Source organism: Mus musculus, chromosome 4, assembly GCF_000001635.26.
Source record: "Mus musculus strain C57BL/6J chromosome 4, GRCm38.p6 C57BL/6J".
NCBI lineage: Eukaryota > Metazoa > Chordata > Mammalia > Rodentia > Muridae > Mus > Mus musculus.
In genome coordinates this window covers 57,982,547-58,009,135 of record NC_000070.6, presented here as the reverse complement: position 1 = coordinate 58,009,135, position 26,589 = coordinate 57,982,547, and the positions used below count along the sequence as shown (strand labels likewise).

The following is a 26,589-nucleotide window of genomic DNA, read 5'->3' as shown; positions in this document are numbered from 1 at the left end:
GTTATCTTTCTATTCCATCCAGAATGCCATGATGAATGGGACAGCTACGGTGATCCTCCACCTGAACCAACAGGAGAGGGTCAGCAGCAAGTCCCAGATGTTAATCATGGTGAAGAGGATTAAGAACATGGCAAGTATTTGTTGGCTTCATGGAATATTTCAAAAGACACTTCAAGGGCCGGGCGTGGTGGTGCACGCCTTTAATCCCAGCACTCAGGAGGCAGAGGCAGGTGGATTTCTGAGTTCGAGGCCACCCTGGTCTACAAAGTGAGTTCCAGGACAGCCAAGACTATACAGAGAAACCCTGTCTCAAAAAGACAAAAAAAAAAAAAAATACACTTCAAAAGCAGTATTCAATGAGACTTGATAAACATTCATTATGTCCTCCACCCAGTCCTCCTTCATTGCTCTATGACAAGAGAGACCTTTCAAGTCTTTTGTTGGCTTTATGTCTTTTGCCATAGGATCTCAGTAAAAGAAGAGACCACATAACTCTGGCTGACTTGTATCTCACGGTGGACATGAAGCTCAAAAACACATGAGAAGCCAGGCTTGGTGGTACAGGCTGGTACTTCCAGCTACTCAAGAGATAGTGGCAGAATTACAAGTTAAAGGTTAGCCTAGGCTATTTAGTGAATACAAGACAAGGTCCAGCCAAGGTAAGCAATGAAACGCTATCTCAAAATAAAAAGTAACAAGAAGGCTAAAGATAGACCTTGTATAGCTTGTACTATGCCCTGGATTTAATCTCTAATATCACAGAAAATAGAGACATAACTGAGAAATAGAGACTTGTCTTGGCTGTGTGAAAATTCAGTCTTCTATTCTATAGAAATACAAGCCCGGGAAGTGGGTACATCATCTTTGAATCATCACCTGACCAGAACTAAATCAAATGGGAACTTATCAAGTTCCCTTACTGAAGGGCAAGCATGCCATCTGTATGAAATTAACTCCACCCTTAGTGTGGACAGGCCCTGCTCAACTTAACCCAATTATGAACTAACCTGATTAGTGCCTAGTCCGTGGGCACACAGGTTATGCCTTTAACCACAGTGAAAAGAGTGCAGCTCATCGCTGAAAGAAATCAGTAACGGTTGGAGGAATATGCTCTAAATTTAATAACAAGCTGCCTAACACTCCACACCATCATCCTTAGCTATGAAATCAACAGGATGGGGATATGTACTGAATAGAGTGAGCATAAAGATTGCACCTCAGAACATCAGATTGGAGGAACTAACCTCAATTCCAGGGACTGGTGGGAAGATAAATTATAAAGAACACTCCCTATAGCTGTCATTCTCTCACCCAACAAGCATTCCACATCGGCTTCCCATCTGCAAATGAGGAGCTGGGGAAGAAATAGGGATAAACTAGAATAGTCTCAATAGGGAAAAATCAGACCCCAAGTAGATAATATAAGACAGTCATAACATACATACAGTGATCTGAGATCCCGGGATGGAAGACGTTAATTAGGTGACATCAACAATTATTGGAAATTTTACTTTGGATGTTTAGCAATAAATAAATAAATAGATGGATGGATGGATGGATGGTATTGATTAACACTTTACAGATGATCACTCCACAAAGTAAGAAATTCCATCACTGGTACATTTTCACCTGTCTAGCTTGAGCAGTGTTTCTGCTTCTCCTTAATACTTCCATTTCTCCCTGGCTGACCTGCTTTTACCTAAAGGCAGCCGCCACTACCTCACTTAATAAGCAGACTTCTAACTTGTTTGGGGATGTACCACCTCATTCATGTGTACTCAGGGAAAACTATGTCTAACCTCAGACTCACTTAGAAAAGGTTAGAAGGGCTGGAAGGCAGTAAGCTAAGATTCCTCTGTTCTTGTACCCTTTGCAAGCAAGATTTCCCTTTTGTTTCTTGCAAGACTTTGTGAGATTCCATGACCGTTCACACTTCCCCCTGTGTTCTGGTTTCAGAGTGAACTGAAAGAATTGTTCAGCGATGCTGGAAACAAGCTTGTGGTGGTAGAGTTTTCAGCAAAGTGGTGTGGCCCCTGCAAAACAATTGCTCCTGTTTTCCAGGTAAGGATTTCCAGTGTCTATCTCATAGCTGCCAAAGGAATTTAGGTCCCCAAAAGTTTTCCCAGCATTCTTAGGTTTTCCTACTTCTGTTGTTGTTCGGTTCATTTGCTTTTTAGCATCCCTGTGAACCTGAAGCTAATATCCTGGAATGTCATGAGGTGATAGCAGAAAACTGGTATGATTTATCTGTGGGGAGTTCACTAAGGAACACCAGGGAATGCAGAAGGATTACATATGGGAATAGGAATTCATATCATTACATATTTCCAAAGTCAGAGCCCAGAACTTCCAAATACTGAAAGAGATCCCAGATAGACACAATGTTTGTTTAGCCATGAAATATGTTTGTGCACCGCTTGCAGGCCCGGCACCCATAGAGGCCACAAGACAGCATCAAACTCCCTGGGACTAGAGTCACAGACACCTGTGAGTTGCCATGTACGTGCCAGGAACTGGACCCTGGTCCTCTGGAAGAGCAATCAGTGCTCTTAACCAGAGAAGTCTCTCCAGTCATCTCTCTCAGGGAATTTTCGTTTTCTTTCTCCTGCTTGTACAAAGCCTCCTGGTTATTTGTGGTCACCTTGTGTGTAAATGTATAAATATCACAATTTATACAATATACATATATATGCATATATGTATGAATATAAAGAAGTTTGATCGGATGATACAACTGAAAAACCTTCTACTCAGCTTTCAGTGAGGTTTTTAAACACCTTGGGTTTTCTCACTGGGCCTCTTGAATCTTCCAAAATTAACTCTACCAACAGTCACAGTCATCACCATTCCGTCGTAAATGAACTTGCAGCAGATGGATGAGCTACATCACATCTCTCCTTTGGCAATTGTATATGTGTGGCTCATGGATGCATGTTCATATATGCAAGTCGAAGGTTGATGTCAGATGTCTTCCCCAGTTGCCCTCCTCACAGACTGAAGCGAGGTCTCCTGCAGAACTCGGAGCTCATCTTCAGGCTAAGCTGTCTGGTCAGATGTCTCTAGGGACCCTCTGTCTCTGCTTCCTTCGTGCTGGGGTCACAAGCAGGCCACCATGCCCACAGGCTTTTACATGGGTTCTAGAATCTCCTCCTCAGTCTTTACACTTGCACGGCAATTGCTTTACCCACTGGACTATGCTCCCTCCTTCGACATGACTCCTCAGGATCCCTACCCTACATCAAATCCTTGAACTATCCAAAAGGAACATTTTAGTGTTAGACAGACCATTCTGTGACTCAAAACTAAGGCAGAAGGTTTCCCTCACTATGCCACAGAAATAGCCACGGCTAGGGTGCAAAAGTGTGATTCCACTCAAATGCCAGAGTTAAAGCTGATTGAACTGTAGTAGCCAATAAAAGGCACACAATATGCCACCGAAGTGTATGTTTGTATATATATGTATGTGTGAGAGAGAGAGAGTATGTGTGTGTGAGAGAGAAAGTGTTTGTGTGAGAGTGTGTATGTGTGTGAGTGAGTGTGTGTGTGAGTGTGTGTGTGTGTGTGTGTGTGTGTGTGTGTGTGTGTGTGTGTATGCATGTGGAATCTAAAGCCAAGCACAACTGCTGTCATTCCTCAGATACCATCTATCCTCTTTGTTAGTGATTTTGGTTTGGTTTGGTTTGGTTTGGTTTGGTTTGGTTTGGTTTGGTTTGGTCTGGTCTGGCTTGGTTTGGTTTGGTTTGGTTTGGTTTGGTTTTTTGAGGCAAGGTCTCTAATTGGGTTGCAACTCACTAAGCAGAGTAATCTAGCTCGAGGCTACTGAGCCCCTGAGATCCACCTGTCTCTACCGTCCCAGAACTGAGAATACAGTGCATACTACCACATCACTATTTTCTCATCGGTTCTGAGAATCCATAGGTTCATGGTGTCAGTCTTAGGTCTTCATCACTGAATGGCAAGCACTCTACTGACAGCTATATCCCAGCCTTAAAACCCAAGGCTTAGTTTTTGCTTTGTTGTTACTGTTGTTGTTTGTTAAACTAGTGATGATGTGGAGAAACGTATTGTTATATCTTTGATGGTAGGGTGGTAAAATGATAGTTACTCTAAAAATAATTTAGTAATTTCTTATAAGGTGTATAAATTACGCATATATTATAGGATGATAAAGGCCTATAAATAACTTAGTATAGCATGTTAAGTGATCAATTAACCCGTGACCTAAAAGATTAAGATTGAGTTAATCTATGACCTAACAATTGTGCTCTTGATCATATAAAATGAACATTTGTTGAATATGCCTGTAACAGTTAAAAGCTAAAAGAAAAGCTCATGTCTTTCAACAGATCAATTATCTTATACTAGAATTAAACGGGATTATGTAAACATCACTCATTTTATATGCAGATAAGATAGAGCAGAGGGACACCTGTCAAACAAGGGATGTTTTTCTGTGAGTAACGGAGGGTTGAGGAAGATGTGGCTGAAAGAATTTTGTCCTTGCTGTACCTGTAACTCTGGGCCTTTTGTATGGGAGAAATTTTGTGTATTTCATGTGATTTTATTACTCGTTGCCCATGAGCTTAGGAGGGAGACTCTTTCTCCTTTAGTCACTGTATCAGGCAGAGGGCAAATCAGAAACAGAAATAAAATTAGACAAGAATTTTAACACCACAAATTAAATGCTTATCAAGTCACTGGAAGGCAGGGTGAGGAGGCTCTGGGTGGGACCACACTCTGTGGCACAGGCTATATAAATAGCACAGGCTACTCCCTATAGAACTCAGTTGGGCCTCAGGCTCATGATTCTCCCACCTCAGCCTCCAAAGTACTGGCATTAGAGTTGTGCCACCACACCTGCTCAGAATCATCTTACTAATCTGAAAAATGTTAATTACCAAACCCCAAAGGTCTTTGTGCTTATTCTACAGTAGTTTTCTCCCATCTCACCATCTCAAGGGACCACTGCGAAAGTGTCTTTTATTCTCCTGAAATACTTGTCTTGGAGGTTTACTGCCTCCATCTGCCAACCTAGGCCTGGTCCTGGAAGCTTCTAGCCCCTGTGGAATTTTTTTCTAGGCCTAGAATGTTTTCAGTCTCTGAGCTGAATAAGCTCACCCCTCTCTAGTTCTTTCTGAGCTCTGGCTGGCTGGTTCAACTTAGCTGTCCTGGCTTGAAACTCCTCTCCATGATAACTAATTCAATCTGGCTTCTGTCCCTCAGCCTCTCCTGAATTGCTCTGCTTGGCCTCAGATTAACCCTGGCCATCTGCTCTGACCTTCTGGCTTCTCGGTCTCTTTTCAACCTGCCTCTCAGTTAAACTGCTTTCCTCCCTCCTACTCGGCAGTGCTCTCTCTCTCTCTTAAGTAGCTTCCTTTTCCTGGGAAGATCCTATTCTGTCAACTCTTACTCTGATTTGTCACTTTGTCTGCCACTCAATTAGACATCACCTTGAAACACCACTGCTTCCCTCTACAAACAAATGTTACCTTTATTGTTTGGGATTAAAGGTGTGTGCTGAGGGCATGTCTGTAATGCAGCCAGAGGGGTTAAAGTCTCCAGTTGTGGTGTGGCTCAGCCAGAAACAGCCTTTTTCAGTAAATAACACAATCTCAAGCTTCACAGCGTGATCAAATATCCTACAACAGACTACAGAAGAAAGAACCTCTCCAGAACTCACAGTCCACACACAAACTTGCAAGGGGGAATTGCCAGCAGCAGGACTTCTCACCTAAGGCCTCTTATGCCTTATATCTTCCTGCTTCTCCCTCCTCAAGGACAGCTCTCTCTGGGATTGCCTCCACTTTGGATACCTTGTACATCACCTTCCAGGAGTAGTCTCATTTGACTAGAGATGCTTGCAACATGATTTTTAAACAAATCAAGATACTATAAAATGCCCACGAATTTGAATATGAATCTGCACCAACCTAAGTTATCACTGTCTTTTACCTATACCCCCTGAGCCAGGACCTTGCTGTCAAAGACATTTCCAGAATAAAATAGAAGGAGAAGACAGCCCCGTCTTCTACCACCTTTCATTTCCTGCACAGCTACCCATTGGTTAGCTGGAAGTCAGATGACAAGGGAGTCTGGAAAATCTAGCTTCAATGTATGATAGATTATAGAGAGTGTGTGAGTGGGTAGGTGGGAGAGACCCAGGCTGATAGTCCTCAGGGAATCCTTCTACTGACACCAGCCTCCCAAACCCTGTCAGAAATGAGAAGGTAAAAACTACCAAGTACATTATCTGGTTTGGAGAACTGCATCTTTTTCTGGCCTGACATGACCCACTCCATGTTTTCTAACACCGATCTAAGCCCACCCCCATTACTCCAGACAAATTTTGAAAACCATTACAGGTAACCCCTTCACATTGTCATGAACATCCTATTTTATCTCCCCCACGCAAGACAGGGTGGGTCTGGCCCCCACTGCACACAACCCAGTTGCTCTGCATTCTGTCCTTGAGTCTTGAAACACACATCGTCACTTTTGTTCTTAGACTCTGCAAGAGGATCCTTGCTTGAGGGGTTCCACGCTCTAGGCTATAATGAACCCTCAGAATGGTACTTAGTTCTCTTTGACAACCAAGTCATACATTTCTTCCTTTACAGAATGACACTTTGTGGCGCTGATGTTAATGTTTCTATTGTTTTATTCTTTTGTCTTGAAGGCAATGTCTTTAAAATACCAAAATGTCACGTTTGCTCAGGTGGATGTGGACTCATCTAAGGTAAAGCTCCGAAATCCTCTGCGTGGACCATCAGACCCCAAACGCAGCGTCACTGCGGAGCTCGGTGAATGTGATGATATCACCTGGCTAAAAAAAAAAAAAAAAAACAAAAAAAAAACAAAAAAAAAAAAACAAGTGTAATCCCACACCTTTGTGTTCATGATAAGTGTGGCAAACTGTTTTACTCATCTGTCTTTAAATATTAGCAACTATATGGTACCCCCTCCTGCTGTGTCTGACATCACCAGTCAATCCAATAGCCTTCATGTCCAGGCAGACATTGCAATGAAGCCATGCTGAAAACTATGTTTAGTTTTTGCTATTAATCACTTTCTAAAACCTAGCTCAATGATTACATTTTAACATATCTCACTTTGGTGTTTGTTTGTTTGTTTGTTTGTTTGTTTGTTTGTTTTGGTGAGGGGGTTGCTTGTATAGCATAGAGAATTCCAGGAAATCCTTCCCTCTTGTTCCTAGATCCATCCTTCCCACTTCTCCTCTTCCAAAATAATAAGCCTCATAGTCTGAAGCCAAAATATGTGACATTATTATAGAAAACATCTCTACCGAATTACTCTTCCTAGGCTTTGTTAATTTAAAAGAAGGAAAGGTAACTACATTAATTCCATATTAATTAGCTTTCTGTCACCAGAGCAAAATGGCTAAGATAAGGAGAAATAGAAAGGTTTGTTTTATTTCACCATTTTGAAATTCGAGTCTTTGGTGGAACCTCAGTTGCTTTTGGGCAAAAGGCAAACACATTTAGATAGGAGCGCATGGCAGGACAAAGCAATCCCATCAGCAGCAGGAAGACAAAGAGAGGAAGAAGAGGCCACCATCCCACAGTCCCCTTTAAAGGCATGGCCCCATCAAACTGAAGGTGCCTGGTAGGTCTCACCTCTTATATGTCCCAATAGCTCCATGCTGGAGTGCAGGCTACTGAGAGACATTGTGCACTCAAACTGTGGCAATAAAAGCAACAAGTGACCTACCCAATCATTGGGTTGAAGCTGAGCTTTAAAATGAGCAGCAAATCAAAAATTAGTTCTCTACTGTGTTATAACTGTTCATAGTTTTATCAACTTGATACAACTTAGCATACCTGGGAAGATTTGTTTTACTGTGATAATCTGTGTATAAATTTTGCTGCACAAAATTCTGTCTGAGCAGAAGTTTTGATTTCTCTTGGGGCTATATCTATGTGCATGGTTGTTGCTACTGCACTTTAGTAGTTTAGAGAGGGAACCGAAAACCTTTTTCCAAAGAAATGTCATCATTTTACATTCTGACCACTGTAGTAAGAGAGCTCGGATTTCCCTAATTCGCACCAACACAAGTTACTCTCAAGTAAGATGAAGCAAGAGACACACTTCTCTAATAATAACTAATAGATTAGTTGTTTCCATGGCAACTATAACTAAAATACAATTTGATATGTGTACACATGTTTCTTTGTATTTGTATTTATTGTGGGGAAGAGATCTAAAGCCAATAAAACAGCAGAAATATCAATGAGAGCTGTTCAAATCTGTTATCTATAGACAGCTAATTTTATTCAACTTCTAAACAAGGGAAACAAAAACACACCACTTGGAAGGAGTTTGATTTGAGTTAAAATTGTAGAATTCTGACCCATTCTCTTGTCTTTGGACTCCAAACGTTTCAATAAATATTAGTAGTGAAGGAGAAAGAGTAATACAGCTTTAGAAAAGACTGTGTAAGCCTCCGATATGCCATACCTGTCTTCAGTTAAGACATGCCTTTCCTGTCCTCTTTTCACAATATGGTATTCCCAGGCTAGACTTCCCAGGGCTCTCTGCCATCATGCAAATTTGTTACATCTAGCTCAAATAGCCACTTGGCATCCATTCCACCTGATCTTCATCCCGTCCCTCTCCTAGAGCCCTGAAATGAGGTGCCCTATTTGTGCCAGAATGGTCCTCTTTACACAAGGTTTCCCTGGAGACTTTGAAGGTATGTTAGGGAAATTCTGTGAAGTATCAGATGCCCCTAGGCTTTAAGACACAGCTTCTTAGAAGTCACCAACTAGCACAAACTCTGACTTCACACCACTTCTTTTCTTTCCCAGGAATTAGCTGAACATTGTGACATCACAATGCTACCCACATTCCAGATGTTCAAGTACACCCAAAAGGTATGTTTTCATGGAAACCATCAGGCTCGGTTGTTTCTACCCGGCATCCATACGCCATTGTCTATTAGGAGCCTTATTTCGTATCTTTAGTCTCAAAGCTCCATCTTTGGGTTTTAACCAAGCAACTCTACCACTATCAAATATGGACCCTTTCATTTAATCAAACCTATCAAGCCAGAACCAATGACAAAATTTGGCTGTAAGTCAAAGTATCTTCTCTTGATGCTGTTAGTTTTAAACTTGAGAAATACAGGACAGCATCCACTATAGTAGTTTCATGATAATGAAGCCACCGTGCACAGGAAGCAGAATCCAGCCAAGAATACTGTGCCTTTAAACTCCGAGTTTATTGGAGATGTAGGGAGGAGGGCTCAAAGGTTTAGAGCACTAGCTGCTCTTGCACAGGATGTGACTCAGTTCCCAGTACACATGGTGGCTTATAGACATGTGCAACTCCAGTTCTAGGGAGTCTGACACCCTCTTCTGGCCTTCCTGGGCACTAAGCATACACAAAGTACACAAGGATATGTGCACACAAAACACTCATGCACATAATAAATGAATATATAAGCTCTGAATGTATCCACTACTTAAGCTTCAGTGATTCCCATAGAGTCTACATTGTCATAAAGTAGGTGTGTTTTCAGCAATTACAAGCCCCCCCCCAAAAAAACCCTAATAAATTGAGACAGAAGAGAAAGGGATCCTATAATTATCTTCTAGAATACCCCTCCAATGACCTGAAGACTTCCTACTACACCCCTCCTCTTAACGGCTTCACCATCACCCAACAGAGGCCTAGAGAACAAGAATTGCAGTATGCACTTCTAGTGGACACATGACATGTGAAGACATCACTGAAAGACTCAGATTTAAATTGACTGATTGGCAACTATCAGAAAATAAAATTAACTGAGTTGATGACATTACCAGTAGCTACTGTAACCCCCTAACTTCTAATTCCAGGGCCACCTGATGAGCCTGATTATAATATACATAGACTTGTCCTCAGAAGTTTCCTTAAGAATTGATGTTTTCATTGAATACCTTTAGCATAGCATTCTGATGATGGAGTTTAAAAACTAAGCAGTTGGGATGGAGAGATGACTCAGCTGGGTCAGCTCCTAGCACTCACGTTCTGTGGCTCACAACTACCTGCAATCCCATCCCCAAGGCATCCAAAGTCGTCTTCTGGCCTCTGAAGACACCTGTGTGGCCATGCAAATACACACAGACAGAGAGAGAGAGAGACATACATAAAAACTAAAATCTCCATTGAAACCTAAACAATTTGAAACAATCTCTACCTCAATGAGTGAATGCATCTATTTCTAATCTTATAGTATATGTAATCATATAAAAACAGCCAAGAATATCAACAAAAACAAAATGGAAAAAAAAAAAAAACCTTTCTATATCAAAGGCAAGAGCCAAGAGATGCAGAGACCCTAATGGAAATAACACTCTAAATCTTTTACTTCTTTTAACTCAAATCTCAAAATGGGGTCTGAGCAGATCTTTAGGATTTCATGGGGTCCCACATTTCCCTTGGCATCTAGAGTTAGACCATAACCCTTCTGAACATTTCTCCCTCAGTTTCTGTCTCACAGTGGTCTGTAGAGTCACTGCAAAAGAGGGAGATTGGGGTGGACAAGCAAAAAGATTAATTCATTTAAATTTTTCTGTGAGGTGAACCAGGCAGGAAGTCTTTCATTGGCACCAAGTGTCTTCATTATTATTATTGTTGTTGTTATTGTTATTATTATTTAGATATTTTCTTTATTTACATTTCAAATGTTATCCCCTTTCCTAGTTTCCCCTCCAAAAATTCCCTATCGCCTCCCCACTCCCCAACCCACCCACTCCCATTCCTGGTCCTGGAATTCCTCTATACTGGGGCCTAGAGCCTTCACAAGACCAAGGGCCTCTCCTCCCATTGATGACTGACTAGGCCATCCTTTGTTACATATATAGCTAGAGCCACAAGTTCCACCATGTGTTTTCTTTGATTGGTGGTATAGTTCCAAGGAGCTCTGAGGGTACTGGTTAGTTCATATTGATGTTCTTCCTATGGGGCTGCAAACCCCTTCAGCTCACTGGGTATTTCTCCAGCTCCTTCATTGGAGACCTTGTGCTCTGTCCAATGGATGACTGTGAGGATCAACTTCTGTATTTGCCAGGCACTAGCAGAGCCTCACAGGTGACAGCTGTATCAGGCTCCTGTCAGCAGGCTCTTGTCGGCATCTGCCTAGTGACTGGGTTTGGTGGTTGTTTATAGGGTGGATTCCCAAGTGGGGCAGTCTCTGGATGATCGTTCCTTCAGGCTCTGCTCTGAACTTTGTCTCTGTAACTCTTTCCATGGGTATTTTGTTCCCCATTCTAAGAAGGAACGAAGTATCCACACTTTGGTCTAACTTCTTCTTGAGTTTCATGTTTTTTGCAAATTGTATCTTGGGTATTCTGAGTTTCTGGGATAATCCACTTATCAGTGAGTGCATATCATGAGTGTTCTTTTGTGATTGGGTTACCTCACTCAGGATGATGCCCTCCAGATCCATCCATTTGCCTAAGAATTTCATAAATTCATTGTTTTTTTTATTATGTATTTTCCTCAATTACATTTCCAATGCTATCCCAAAAGTCCCCCACGTGCCCCCCACTCCCCTACCCACCCATTCCCATTTTTTGGCCCTGGCGTTCCCCTGTACTGGGGCATATAAAGTTTGCCTGCCAATGGGCATCTCTTTCCAGTGATGGCGGACTAGGCCATCTTTTGATACATATGCAGCTAGAGTCAAGAGCTAGCTGGGTAGTACTCCATTCTGTAAATGTGCCATATTTTCTGTATCCATTCCTCTGTTGAGGGACATATGGATTGTTTCCAGTTTCAGGCTATTATAAATAAGGCTGTTATGAACATAGTGGAGCATGTGTCCTTATTACCAGTTGGGGCATCTTCTGGGTATATGCCCAGGAGAGGTATTGCTGGATCTTCCAGTAGTACTATGTCCAATTTTCTAAGGAACCGCCAAACTGATTTCCAGAGTGGTTGTAGCAGCTTACAAGTAGAGACAAATTAGATTCATGTCCTTAAAAGCACATCCAGAATCTGGGACATGTAACTGGAAAATGACTTATTGAAGACATTAAATATCATTTATCCATTTTTTAAGCTAGAGTACAGTTTCTGCTAAGGATTGTTTCGAGAAATGTCTTTATGTTTCCAGTAAGACATCTGGCAAACAGCCACTGTGCACTGTGTACCTTTTGAAGGTTCTCAGTATAAAAAAGTCATACAAACTACCCTAAAATACAAGAGAAGATTTGCCTCCTTTGAGAACACAATGTGTGTGCTTGCACCAGATAGCCAGGGTTCTTCTTTTGTTTTATAGTCACCAAAAATCTCAGGTTTACTTCTGCTGCTCTGGTTCTGTGACCCCCATCTTACCACTGTGTCTCTAGCATTTCCAGACAGACATCCCCACACTGGGTCATCCTAGGCTTCTACTCTTTTCCTTGTCCTTCATTCTTGCTCATGTTGTTTTTAGCATATAAACATCATAAATTAAATAAAACCTTTTAAAAAGAAATAAAACACATAAAGCCATCTATCGTGCCCTGGGGCCATGGTACTTAGTAATCCTTCCCTGGCTGCAAGAAGTTTCCTATAAGAAGTTGTTTGGCAATTATACATGGGCTGGACGTAGGCCTCCCCACAAACAGATGTGTAGCTTGACCTTCATGTGGGTCCCAAACAACTGGAGGAGGGGCTATCCCAAAAGCTGTTGCCTGCCTGTTGGATATGTTCTACTAGCTGGGCTGCCTTGTCTGGCCTCAGTGGGAGAGGATGCACCTAGTCTCACAGAAGACTTGATTGCCAGGGTAGGGGGATACCTAGAGGCCCCCACCTACTCAGAGGAGAAGGGGAGGAGAGGATAGGGAAAAGGGTTGTGGGAGGTGGTGACCAGGAAGGGATGTAAAGTGAATAAGTAATAATAACAATAATAATGATAGTAATAATTAACTGAACATGGGGGGAGTGGAGTTGGTTGGCAGGGATGCGATATACGAAATGACTGTCATGGATTGGAGAGATGGCTCAGTCAGAAAATTTGTCACACAAGCACATAGACCTAAATTTGAACCCCAAAATTCACATATGAAAAGCCAGGTGTGACAGAGTGTGTTTGAAATACCAGTGCTGGAGAGACAGAGGCAGGAGGATCCTAAGGATAGCTGCCAGCAAGGATAGCCTAGTCAGTGGGTTCCATATCATGTGAGAGATGCTACCTCAAAAAAAAAGGGTGGCTAGCACATAAGGGGTGACTTCTCACCTCTACATACACCTGTACAAACGTATACACACACACACACACACACACACACACACACACACACACACACACACACACACGTGTACAGCGAACTGCGGGCAATATGTTGGGTTGCTGTTCCTTTCTGCTATATTCCGTAGTGTTTGCATCTAAGCCTTAGATTCTAAGGAATATCAATCAGGTTCCAAGAAGATTTACCTTGGTAAATAAGTTCCCTCCTGTGATATCTTGTAGGTGGAGTACCCAAGACCTTTCCTAGTTTCTGTAACCAGAATACCATGATTGTAGCACTCTATTGTACATGCACTAGGCCCCCTTTATCCAAAAAGGATTCATTCCAAGACCAGCAGCAGATGCTCGAAACCACAGACACTACTGAACGAGCCTATATATATTATAACATGGAGAGGTTGCCCTATTCATTCTTACTGTAGATCTTGGAAATTTACATAATGTTTTCATTCCTTAGTAAGTAAAGAATTTTTACCTTTTCATGTAAAATAAGTCTTTTACGGCTTCTCTTTGGCCACCAATCATTACTCTTACAGCTTGGGGTTATTATTAAGTAAAAACAAGGGTTACTGGAACATATGCACGTTGGTATGAAGATGAGGCGACTGAGTTCCTAATGGGCGGATGGAAGGAACCATCCATCTACTTCTTAAGCATGAGATGTCATCATGCTTCTCACAGTGGCATGTAATTTCAGGCTTTTCACTTACTTCAGGAATATTCTATGTAATGTTTTCAGATCATGGTTACCTAGGAAACTAAGAGCATAGAAAGTTAAACTATATACCATCATATATTTTGAATAGATAGATAGATAGATAGATAGATAGATAGATAGATAGATAGATCATAAATTTGATTTATGGACCATCCTAAAAATCCACTAAAGGCTATAAACTCTCTTTAGAAAAAAATGAATATGTATACATATATATGTATATGTATGTGTATGTATGTATATGTATATATGCATATACTCATATATGTAGATGATACTAAGGGACCCCATGCCTCTAAGATTGAACAATGGCTCCATTATACTAATAATTTTGGTTTCATGGTAGGCAGATGTCTACAGAGTGTAGGAAAGGAGACAAAACAAAGAATTAGCAAGTCTAGGCCAACTGCTTATGCCGGAGCCAACTAGCAACTTAATTGCAACTTCCATCTCTTGCCTTAGAGTGAAATAGTTTCCCAAAGCATTAAGTAGCATCACTAGTAAGAGCAATGGAAAACGGGCGTGTATATGCTCATAAACAAATCATTCATGCATAGTTAATTCCTAACCAAAGAAACCATTTGCTGGACTCTCACATTAAGTAGGAGGAAGCTTTGGCCCAGATTTCTGCAAACTGTAGGGCTCCTGTTAACATCATGGAAGCCATTTCCAACAAGAATCTGCCATAAGATAAATCTGATATAGAGACAAAAAGCATCCTATAGCATTTGCTAGAAAGAGGACAGGACTGGAGTAGGGCTCACAAACAGTGGCCTCAAGGCCAGGAAGAGATAATGATGCCCGATGCATCCGATGAAGCAAGAAGAAATGAGGAAGGGTATGTGTCTTAAGAATCCTTCCCAAATACTTGTGTTCGACTACTTCGAAAATAAATAATGCTTGGCCTTCTCTCCAGAGAGTGCTAGCAACTGTCTCACTGTCCCAGGAATTAGGCAACTATTGTTTAGTATTACTGAGAGCTTTAGGAATGTAATAAGCCATCCTAAGGTTCATTTTCTTTTGTTATTTTATGTGCTTTAGCATTTTACCTGCATGTATGTCTGCATTAGGAGTATTAGGTTCCCTGGAACTGGAGTTGAAGATGGTTGTGAGTTGCCACATGAGTGCTGGGAATTGAACCATTGTCCTCTGGGAATTAACCTGGGGCCTCTGGGAGAGCAGCCAGTGCTCTTAACTGCTGAGCCATCTCCCCAGCCCCCCTCGTTTTCCTTCCTTGTGAGATGAACACTACCACATTTATCTTTAAAATTTTGTCTTGAAATTTTTCAATAAATGTACAGAAAGTACAAAGCACTGGGCTTGATGCAGACCAGGATATAGTATAGGATTACTATAGCTGATTTGAAGGTTATGGGTTACTGATGAGATAGTTAACAATATAGCTAGCTGTGTCTTTCTCCCTACAAAATTATAAATAAAAAGACTTTTAGAAATAAAGTGTAGGAGAGGCCACTGGAATATCTACAACTTCTGCTTACACTAAGCCTCCATCACTTGCTTGCACAGTAAATTCCATCCTGCTACCCACAGCAGCAGACAAAGGGGAGTTCTGCCTAGGGGGTTCTTTAGATGTTGGTCAGCCCCAAGAGCATCTGATGTTCTGGTCAGAATTGTACGAGTCTGAAAACTAAGCAAGATGGAAGGAGAGTTAGCAACATGAGTTAGCTTTAAGCTCTGTTTAGCAATTCCTAGTACCACTGCTAAGGATCCCAAGGTTGTCTTAGCAACTGAGAAGCTGGTGTGTTTCTCTTCTCCAGCTCCAGGATTAGGCAGATACGAGTCACCCTCTGGTGTTGAAAACCATGCTTTTATTTAATGTTCAACATTTTGATCATTGAGGAGTTTGCACTGTTTTTTTTTTTAACTTTTTTTGACTCATTTATTTATATATTTTGTGCATATGGACACTTTGTCTGCTTGTACATTTGCACTGCAGAAGAGGGCATCAGACAGTTGTGAGCTGCTGTGTGGGTGCTGGGAATTGAACTTAGGACCTTCAGAAGAGCAGTGAGTGCTCTTAGCCACCGAGCCATCTCTGCAGCCCTTATATTGATTTTGAATAGTTAATTTTCATTCGTAGTGAACTTATAAATGCCATTCATCTTGATGACTGAGGGTTTCCCCACCCTTTACGTTTTCTACCCAGCCCTGTTCATCTCCTCTGAGTGTTCAATTGTCAGGCTGCAACAGTGTTTCACTTGGTGATTTACGAGAAAGGAGAAGCCTCAGGAACAAGTTGTACTCAGAGTTAAGATCTACTGCACCAAAGAATATAGAATAAAAGCAACTGGGAAACAACACCCATGACTGTGCTCTAGAAAGACCTTTTGATGGCCTCTCCTGTTAGAGGACACGGATGTGTATACTTTGTTTCCAACAGTGATCTTCACCCAAGTACCAAAGGATTCTTCTGTTTAGTGAAACCGTCTTAAGCTCAAGGACTGAGGCAGGCTCAATAGTTGTGAGAATGTTTCTCACACACACATCTTGCTACACAACCATTGCTATGTAAACCTAGAGGCACACTCCCAGTTTGGGTGTTTAGACAAAGCAACTCAACATGAGAAGTGTGGCCGCATCCATTCTCCAGTCCAAAGCAATCAATCACCAACATCATACTTTGAGATCCACAGTCCTGGGAGTTGATGGAGCAGTTCAAGGGTTGTTGATCTGTGAGAAATGAGAAGACTCGGAAACAAGTTGTACTCAGAGTTAAGATTTATTGCATTAAAGAATATGGAATAAAAGCAACCAGGAAACAAAATAGTCATTAGTGGACTCTGGAAAGCTCTGTGGATGGCCTCTCTTGTTAGGGAACACTGATTGTTCCAGAGCCATGCAAGGCTCAAGTAACCAGGCCTTCACTCTTGTCTCACAAGAAGTCACGCAGATAACCAAATAAGACCCTCATCATGAGTATTTGTGGTGCTAAGTGGCTCTCACAGAAGTTCATGGCTGGGACCCCTGGGCACAATGATCCTTGAAGTCTAGTCATTGAGGTGGCCCACCTGAGAATGGATATAGTCCTGCACAGGAGAGGCAGGCCTGTCCAGATTTTCAAAAGGCCCCACTGCTTTGCATAATTCTCAAGGCCTAAAATTGAGGACAGAGTGGCGGTGACTCTTCACCTGTCTGAGGAAGGGAAAGTAGGCTCACTTTTTCCAGAATGTGAAGGATTGGGGGGGGCATGGCTGTGCCCTTTATCAGAGCACCCCAAAAATGAGAGGATAGAAAGAAGCTTATCCCTTCATCTAGGCTTAAAAGACACTCACTATGCACTTGGGTGGGTAAGAGTGGGAGTGGAGATAAGCCAAAGCTTGTAGAAACCCAACTCTGGGCATCTGAACACATTTTCCCAATGGCAACATGAGGATGGAAATGTACCATTAAGGAGAATAACCCTGGAAGCTAAGTTTACCACAAAGAACAAAGAGCTATTTCTCATTTCCAGTGATGGGCAGAAGTTCATCTCTGGTAGCCACAGTCCATTTCCTATTCTCAATGTGGCTTGAGATGGATTCTGACAATATCACACCACATCCCCTTCAGTGGTGAGCCACACTGTATTGAGGACCCAGCCCTGCTTCATGTGTCTGCTAAACAGAATCAGCTGATGGCACAGAACAAGAATTCATATGCTCCAGCTAAAGGTGACCCTCCACCAGATCATATCACAGCAGAGCAGAGCCATGCCCGCTTCTTTACATAACTCAGTGTCTACTTGTGCATTTCCACAGCAAATTTGACAATCCTACCAAGCTCCAAATGAGCACTATCTGAAAAAAGCTGGTTACTACCACAGAAAAAGAAAGGTACTTTTGCTGTCGTTTGTGTTGCTGATGCTCAAAACGTAGGACACGGAAGCAGCTTCAGGAAAATACAAGTAAATTAGTGTTTTGTTGTTGTCTCTCAGTTAGAGCAAGTTCAAAGGTACCATCTGATAAAGATAAGTGGTAGGGATGTGAGCCAGCTACCGCTCTTTACCCTTATCTTGAATTTGAGTGCATCTCTGCCAGGTGCCTTCTGGATATATTAGCTCAACTCCTCAAAAGATTTTAATTGAACTCCTTCCATTGCCAAGGTCTGCCAGGGGCATAAGAAAGCCAACAGGGTTCAGATCTGTGCTCATGATGTAAGTGGTTCTGGAGAGATAAGTGGAATGGGGTTAGAGGAAGGAGTTGGATAAAATCAACAGCAATTCCTGCTGTCCCCTCCTCTCAGGTGAGGCAGCCTTTAACACTTCTATCGTTGAACTTACCTCTTCCATCCTATTTGCACTATCTTTTAAAGTGAGGATATAGTCTCCCTTTTATTCATGCCGTTATAAATTAGGACATTGTCTGACAAACATCTTTACAGTCATCCTCCAAGACGGTCTTGTGTTGGTTGGTGGTTCCTGCTGTTTTGTTTATGGCTGTGCTGTTCCTGGTACTTGGGGGGTTGCTAGTGTTCTAAGTACAAATGTCTGGGAAGTTGATGAGCTCCATCTGAATCGTGCAGCTGGCCCAAACACAACGTCTGTGTTCACTCAACCAAAACTGTAAACTGTATTATAATTATCCTACCAAAACTGTAAGCTGTACATCAACTGGCTAAGGCCAGTTTATTATAATTATCCTATGCATGCATTATTAGTCTAATTTTGACTCTGAGATGTTCACTTGTCAGGAAGAGACCACTGTCTCCAAACATTTTGCATTTTCCTAGACTTTGAGAAATATCAGAATGTCTTCCATACAAAAGAAATACTGCCTCTGGTTAGACCTATGTAATAGGAGAATTAGGAAAGAGTCGTTTTATTATTCTATTTGTGTGTGTTTCAAAATGTCTATAATGAAAGTTTGGACATTTTAATAATGTTGAACTTGGGTAGTTCTTTAGTCCTGCAAAGCATCCCTCCTCCCATTGGCCTCAAAAAATAGGATCTTCTCTTTTTTTATTGCAGTTATTTCTAATGTGCTGCAGCAATGCATGAAGAATGACCTAGCTAGGTGTGGTGGCATACCTGTAATTCTATCACTTGGTTGATAGAGGAAGGAGAACTGCAAATTCAAGGCTAGCCTGGGATGCATAGTGAGACCCTATCTCAAAGCAGAAGGGTGAGGGGGTTGCAGAAAACTTTAAATAAAGGCAGCATTAAGAGGGCTGTAACCGAAATGTAAATGAGGAAAATACCTAATAAAAATATTTAAAAAAAAAAGAGGGCTGTAACCTCATTCCCTGATGCTTCCGATTGAAGCCTTTGAGACACAACATAGCACCACGGCATCAGATTAAAAAGAAGATTGGTCAGAATTCACAAGCCATTAGTAGCTGAATTAACATATATGTGGATTCTGCATTCTTGCATATAACCAACAACAGATCAGAAATATCTGAAAAGAAATATACTGAAAATGTGCAAACTTCCCCTTTCTTGTTATTATTCTTGAAACAATACAGGGTAAGAGCTCTTTATACAGCATTTATATTGCACTGGTTGTTATAGAGACTCTAGGTGATTAAAAGGTTTATGAGACAACAGGCTGGATTCTAGGCAAGCACTTTGGAGCATCAGTTCATCGGTCCCCTAGTCCCCAGCAATATCCCAGGACGGCTGTACAGCTCTCATTAGCAAGGCCACCTGTGACATGAGCTCTGATCAGTGGCCTTCCCCCATTTATTTCATCTGCTTACGAAGTTCCCAGATGCAAAACCCATGACACAGGGATGCACAAATGTAATGTCTGTCTTTGGTCGACTAGACAAAGAGAGACGATGGTGCTGAGGATGCAGCTTGATGGTAGAGCTCCTGCCTCCCATGTGTGACGCCCATGTGTGAAGGCCCTCGGTTCAGTTCTCCAGCATAACAAAGAAAAGTAGAAGGAAGGAAGGAAGGAAGGAAGGAAGGAAGGAAGGAAGGAAGGAAGGAAGGAAGGAAGGAGAAGGAAAGGCTGGCAAGAAAGCAGGAAGGAGGATGTCTAGTTTGTTCCCTGATGCTATGATAAATGACACTGACAAAATCAACTCAGGAGAGAAACGATTCATTTCCGCTTACAATTCAAGGTATGGTCCATCATGGCAGGGAGATCGAGGCAGCAACAGCAGCTGGCCACACCCCATCTGCACCCAGAACGAGAGAAGAGAGGGTGCGTGCATGCCGCTTGTGTCTCTTTCTTCACTCATTGCAGTCCAGGAGCCCAGCAACTCCTGTGAATGGGTCTTCCCAGCTCAACTGGTAGAATCAAGACAATCCTCACGAGCATGCTCACAAGCCCATCTCCAAGTGATTCTAAATTCTGTCAAGTTGATAGTTATCACTAATTATTAGAGAGAGAGAGAGAACGAACAAACTTAATTCCTGAAATTTAATACTACCCAGAGTCTTGGATTCATATTTCAATGACGAAAAAATGACCCCTAATAAAAGCTAATTTATGTGAAAGTTCCACCAAACTGGACACTAAAAAAATGATGAAAAATACAGTCTTTGTCCTTGAGCTGTTTGTCAGCCTAATGACGAAGTCAATTGCATCATAATGGAAAGTTCAGAACTCTATAGGATGGTGAAGAAAATGTCTCAGAAGGCTTCATGAAATGGCCATCATCGGGAGGGATGGGACTAGATGGGGAGAAGCAGAGTTATAGCACAGCATGGGTGTGTATCTGCAGTCATTTCCATGGTTTTGCAACAATAGCATGAGATTTTTGTTAGCACATGAGCTCCTAAGGGAGCTTGTCTGTTATGCTCACAATGGTCTAGCTCGCTGGAGATACTCATTAAGTGCAGGTGCTCCAAGAAAACCATGTGAGTATCCTTAACCCAAACATCCAAATCCTGAAATGTTCCAAACTCTGATGGTTTGTACCAGCATGATGCTGTAAGAATGATGTTTCAAGGTACACAGACTTACTCTTAAGAAAAACAATTAGAAAGCATTGCACAACACTCCTGCCTTAGTTACCCTTAATTGTCAACTTGACACAGGCTAGAGTCATCTTTGACTCAATTGAGTCAAATTGAGGAACTGCCTAAGCCAGGTTGGTCTGTGTGGGCATGCCTATGAGGGACTGTTTTGATTATTGATTGACGTGGGAGTAACCAGCCCACCACTGGTGGTACCATTCCCCAGTCAGTGGTCCTCGGCTGTTTAAAGCTAGCTAAGCATCTTGCTTACACCAGGGAGTGATCCAGAGATTGACTCAAGAAGCATCATTCCTCCGTGGTTCCTGGGTCCAGGTTCTTGTCTTGAGTTCCTGCCTGACTCCTCAGTGACATGTTGTGACCTGGAAGTAGTGAGGTGAAATGAGCCCAAACCTCCTCTAAGTTGTCTTTGGTAAGAGTGTTTTACCATAGCACCATAAAGGAAACAAGAGCAGATGTCAGACTGCGTATAGATGATACATGTGAAACATAAGCAAATTCCAAGCTAGAGTTGAGTCTCATTCCCAAATTACCTCCTTATTTATTTTTAAATATTTCAAGATCTGAAATGCTTGTAGCCAAGTGCTTCAAATGAGGTCCTCAATCTGTGTGTCTTAAGTAAGTGAGTGAATTATTTCTGAGTCCCTAGAGTTCAGAGTTTATGTGAGGAACTGTGGTGAGGTGGAGGAGACAAAACTGAGACATCACTAGACGATTCTATGGTGAGGAAGAAAACACTGAAGAAGCTTGGAAAGGATCTCATAAGCACATTTGTGATATTGGAATTCGTGGGAGCAGGGGGGATGCATAAAAAGGCACAAATTGAACACAGAGGAAGTTATGTGATCTTTGCTATCGTCCATGTTAAGGGAAGTGATGGTAATGTCACTTAAAGCCACCAGAATGGATGACATGCAAAGACTGATGATACCAAGTGTTGTCAGGACGTGGAGCAACTAGAATGGTCATCCTTTGTAGAAACAGTTGGTTTCTAGGGTTTTGAATGTAGCTCGATTGGTAGAAAGCTTGCCAAGCTAGCTCTGCATTCGTACCCGGCCTGTTATAGACTGAGTGTGGTTGTGCATAGAGCAATTCACAGTCATCCTTGGGGAGACAGAGACAGAGAGACGAAGGACTTCTACTAAAGTCTAATCTTATAATGCCATCCTTTAGGTATGCAACAAGAATGAATTCCTGTTGCCCCCACACACACACACAAATACATAGACAAGAATGTTCCCAGCAGCATCAGTCCCCACAGCCCAAGTTATGTTACATTCACCCAAAGGAATACTGGAACACTTACAGACTACTGGTCAACCTACCATGAGTATAGTACTGAGCAAAGGAAGTCAGACATAAATCAGAGTCATTCGAATTCTACTTGTAAAGTTCACAAATATGCAAAGACAATTCATGGTGACGAACACAGAACTGACGTTGCTTTTGAGCATAGATGGGGGTAACGATGTGAAAGGGTGGTCATGGTGTCGAGGTGTGATTATACAATATGATTCTCTCATAATAATACTCTAAGCTTTTTACTTTGAACTTACTTTTGAAATTCTATCTCATGTGATAACAGTGGGTGACAGTCCCCTGCGGTAAATTCAATGTATCTCTAGAAAGATGTCAGATGCCACATGGTTCTTATTGCTCCTGGCTATTCTTGCTATCTGTAGAGTGGGAATCTCATAACCCCATAATAATGCAAGTCATCTCGAGAGAGAGCTGTGCCCTATTTCTTGCACCCCATAACTTGTACCATCCCACTATGAGACACAGCTTTTCCCGGTAAGAGAATTCTTTCTAGAGGGGCCCCCCCAACCTCTCTTTTTGAGTTCTCCCTGACCTTTGAAGTAGGAAGTAGACTGACATAAGCAGAGACAACATGATCCACTGAGCATGCCTCCAAAGAGATGAGAGAAATATCTTCTAATAGAGCTGTGGGAGTCCAGAGGATCACCTAAAATTAATTACATGGCAGTGATTATGAGAGTAGACACCATCTCTTGTTTGTGGATGCTCTTTACCTCAGATGGTCTCACTCTTACCTCCAAATGTATCTGGCTCCCATGTAGCAAAAGAAAAGATAAAGACTTAGGAAGACTTGGACATAAAATCCAAAAGAAGGTTAAGTGGGAGCCACTGTTCTTGTATAGTAATGCTTGCTCCCATGGGAAAAACTGAGACTGAAGTAGAATCCAAAACCTCCCACAGCTTGCATTCCTGATTGTGAAACTCCCTTCATGCCCCAGAGCCACCCTCCAGACCATTAGGAAGAACAAGGTCTAGGGTAACCTAGGCTGACCTCACACTCTCTGTGAAGGTCATGGTTAACTTGAACTTCTGATCCTCCTACCTTCTTTACTTCCTGAATGCTGGCATTACAGGTGCACAACTCCACAGCTGAGGATCAAACCTAGAACTTTGTGTATGCTAGGCAGACATTTTGCAAACTGAGATGCTCCTAGCCCTGAAAAGAAGACCCACTGGCAGATTCCTTCTGCTGCTTTCCTCCCCTGGCCAGAAGCCAAGGGAATTATTTATAGGGAGGTGAATAATACCCACCAGTAACTCAGACCAGTCATGAAATTCTGCACCCACACATAGGTCACTCCATTCTCAAGACTCAAAAGAGTACTGTGCTGCCTCAGAAGTGGACCGAAGAGCAAGATGGTGAGTGAAATGAGCCCAAGATGGAAGTGATCCACACCCGGTTTATATCCAAGGAGTTATCAAAATGGCAGACACAGAGGGCATGCTTCTGAATGGGGGAGCAGGCACCCGAGGTGTGGGCACAGTCACTTCTCCACAGCACACTGAGAACAGAGCTTTGTCCTGCAATTTCCCAGCCCCTACTTCAAAGCCCTAACACATTCCTGTCTTCAAAACCTGCTTCCCAGAAGCTCACGTCTTTGTCTGATCCTGGTCTCAGTTTACTTACAGTCTTCCCTTGACCCAAATGACTAATAAATACACTTAGGATTGGCACGGTAGTGGCTCGAAAGGATAGGTTGACATCCTTGTTTTACTAAGTGTAATGCTCTTACTTGTATGTGTCCATGTGAGGGTTTGTGGGTACCCATGGAAGCCAGAGAACAACTTCAGCACGGTTCCTCGGGAATCATCCGTCTCGATGGTTTGAGGTATCTCATTGGCTTAGAGATTACCAAGTAATCTCGATTGGCTGTCCATCAAGACCCAGGGATCCACCCATCCCTACCTCCCAGCTCAAGGATTGCCATCACACAAAGTCCATCACATCTCGCTTTTTTAGTTGGGTTCTAGGGAATCAAACTTAATCATGCATGCTTGTGTACCAAACACTTGAGCTGAGCTATTCCCCAATCCAAACGTAAGGGAGCTGTTTAAAAGACATTTCAACGGAGCATGCTTGCCATGTGCCTGTAATCCCAGCACTTCGTGGTTGGAGGCAGGGGAATCAGGACTTTACAGTCAGTCTTGACTACCTAAAACCTGTCTCAAAAAGAGAAAGATAGAGAGTCCATTGTTTCATGTACTACTAAAATATACCACAATTAAAATATACCATCCACTATAAAGTGTACCCTGAGTTGGAGTTGGAGAAAATGTGCAAAACATGCACTTGAATCTAGGCAAAAGGCACACAAAGATTTTGAGTTTTGGAAAATCGTATTTGTAATTTAACTAGCCCTTGATGCATATATAATAAGCTCTAATTTCAAGGGTTGGACTTCTTCCTCTCCAGCACTGTTGTATGTTTTCAGTCATACATTAAGAAGAATTATGGAGACCTGGAGAAAAATATTCATATCACCCACTTGAAAGAGTAGTGCGTTGTCTATGGCCATACCACCTGAGTGCACCTGATCTCACTACAAATAATTAAGAGTCGTGAATTCAATCTGTTTAATGTATACTTATATTTGAAGTGTCCTAAAAAATTATGGAAGTGGGAAACAATTTTACAATCGGGTACACAAAACTCCTTGAAACTTTGATGTTTAAAATATTTTTGTGCCTTTGTGTATTTGAAACAGATTTTTGAATGTCATGGAGCTGATGCTAAACAACTGGAAAAGAAGATTCAAGAGCTAATGTAAACGGCCACCCAAATATACCTGTGACATTTCCTAAAGCAGGAGCTAATGCTCTGTGTCTTGCATGCCCTGCGAGCTGTTCTCTATTGGTCTCTCCTGACGCTCTGTCGGAAGAACGCGGCATTACAGGACCATGCTTGACAACCTTGCTGGAGCAGAATTGTGTTACTTCCGTTCTTCTTAGTCAGCCGTGCTCTCGGCATGTTCCTTGGGGTGAATTTTGTTTGTTTGTTTGTGTTTGTTTGTTTGGGGGGGGGGCTTTGTGACCTTCTCAACAGAGCCTATTTGAAGCTAAGTAAGAGCAGGTCACAAAGATTTTCCCGAGATAGGCAAAGACTCAGTTGTCCACATGATCAAAGAACTTGGCTATCCTTAAGTATGCCACTGTTAGGGAGGGGAGTGCTTTGTTTTGTCCTGTTTTGTTCGGGGTCTGTCTTAGCTAGGGTTTCCATTGCTGTGATGAGGGCACCATCACCAAGGCAGCTCTTACAAAGGACGACATTTAATTGGGACTGGCATCGGAGGTTCAGTCCATTATCATTATAGCTAGAAGCATGGTGGTATACAGACGTGTATGGTGCTAGAGAAGGCACTAGGAGTTCTACATCTTCATCCAAAGACAGTAGAAGGACACTGTCTCACTGGCAGTTAGAAGGAGGGTCTCAAAGCCCATGCCCACAGTGACACACTTCCTCCAATAGGGCCACACCTACTCCAACAAAGCCATACCTTCTAATAGTGCCACTCCCCAGGCCAAGCATATTCAAACCACCGCAAGGTCGGAGAATCAAGGCCGAGGCCTCTTGCTATTGAACTTTATCCACAGCCTGGGAGGTACTATTTGTCCCAGTTTGCTTTCTTTTGTATAATAAAACACTAAGACAACATTGGAGCACACAGTCCTAAATGGGATGCCCTCATCAAACCCTTCCCCAGGGATCTATGTGGAAGATGGACAGCTCCAAGGAAACAGACCAGACACAATAGGACTGACTGGGGCACCTATACACCTACAGACCCTATAACAGCACACACATGACCTGCACATGTTCAAGCCAGATGAGATCTCAGCACTAAGAGGGGAAAGTGGACACAGGCTCCAATCCCTGAGAAGCTATCTGCAATTTATACCCACTGGCAAGGGAAAGATCAGTTTTCATTAATGGGCATTTTAACCACATTTCATGGCAGGTTCTGTGCCCAGGAGTAGTTGACTAACAAGAAATTAACCTAATGGTATTTGTGTAGACTTTTTTTTATATCATTTTGCTTTGTTTTGGCTTTGTTTCTTGTTTTGTTTTGTTTTGTTTTGTCTTTTCTTATTGGTCTTTTGATTGCTATTTTGATTTTCACTCTTTGTGGGGTTTTGTGGGAGGGGTGTTGTGTGTGTTTCTTGTGGAGTTTTAGGGGGATTGTTTGTTTGTGTTTTTGTTTGTTTTAAAGAGACTGTCCCTGGTCTCTCAGGCATCTCACATTCCCTACATGCGTACAGGAGTAGGCAAGGGCCTAGTTTTCTCCCTTACTTTTCCAGCCTGGCCTTTAACATTAGAACAGAACACATCCCAGAGCCCAAAAGTTATTATTATTGCAGACAAAGGGCTGCTCCCTCTCACCCTCAGCAACT

General features: G+C 42.2%; 1 protein-coding gene across 2 annotated transcripts; it reads left to right on the top strand.

Moving 5' to 3' along the window:
- On the top strand, nt 1-25,115 carry Txndc8 (thioredoxin domain containing 8). Of its 2 annotated transcripts, NM_026132.3 has the most exons (6): nt 10-130; nt 1,957-2,061; nt 6,677-6,736; nt 8,826-8,891; nt 23,494-23,559; nt 24,906-25,107. In NM_026132.3, the coding sequence occupies exons 1-6, from the start codon at nt 107-109 to the stop codon at nt 24,966-24,968; spliced, it is 384 nt and encodes a 127-aa protein (NP_080408.3). In that variant the 5' UTR covers nt 10-106; the 3' UTR covers nt 24,969-25,107. The 2 variants fall into 2 exon arrangements, with proteins under 2 accessions (XP_006538264.1, NP_080408.3); XM_006538201.1 differs by lacking the exon at nt 23,494-23,559 and having other exon boundaries at nt 1-130; nt 24,906-25,115.
- Nucleotides 25,116-26,589: the final 1,474 nt, after the last annotated feature.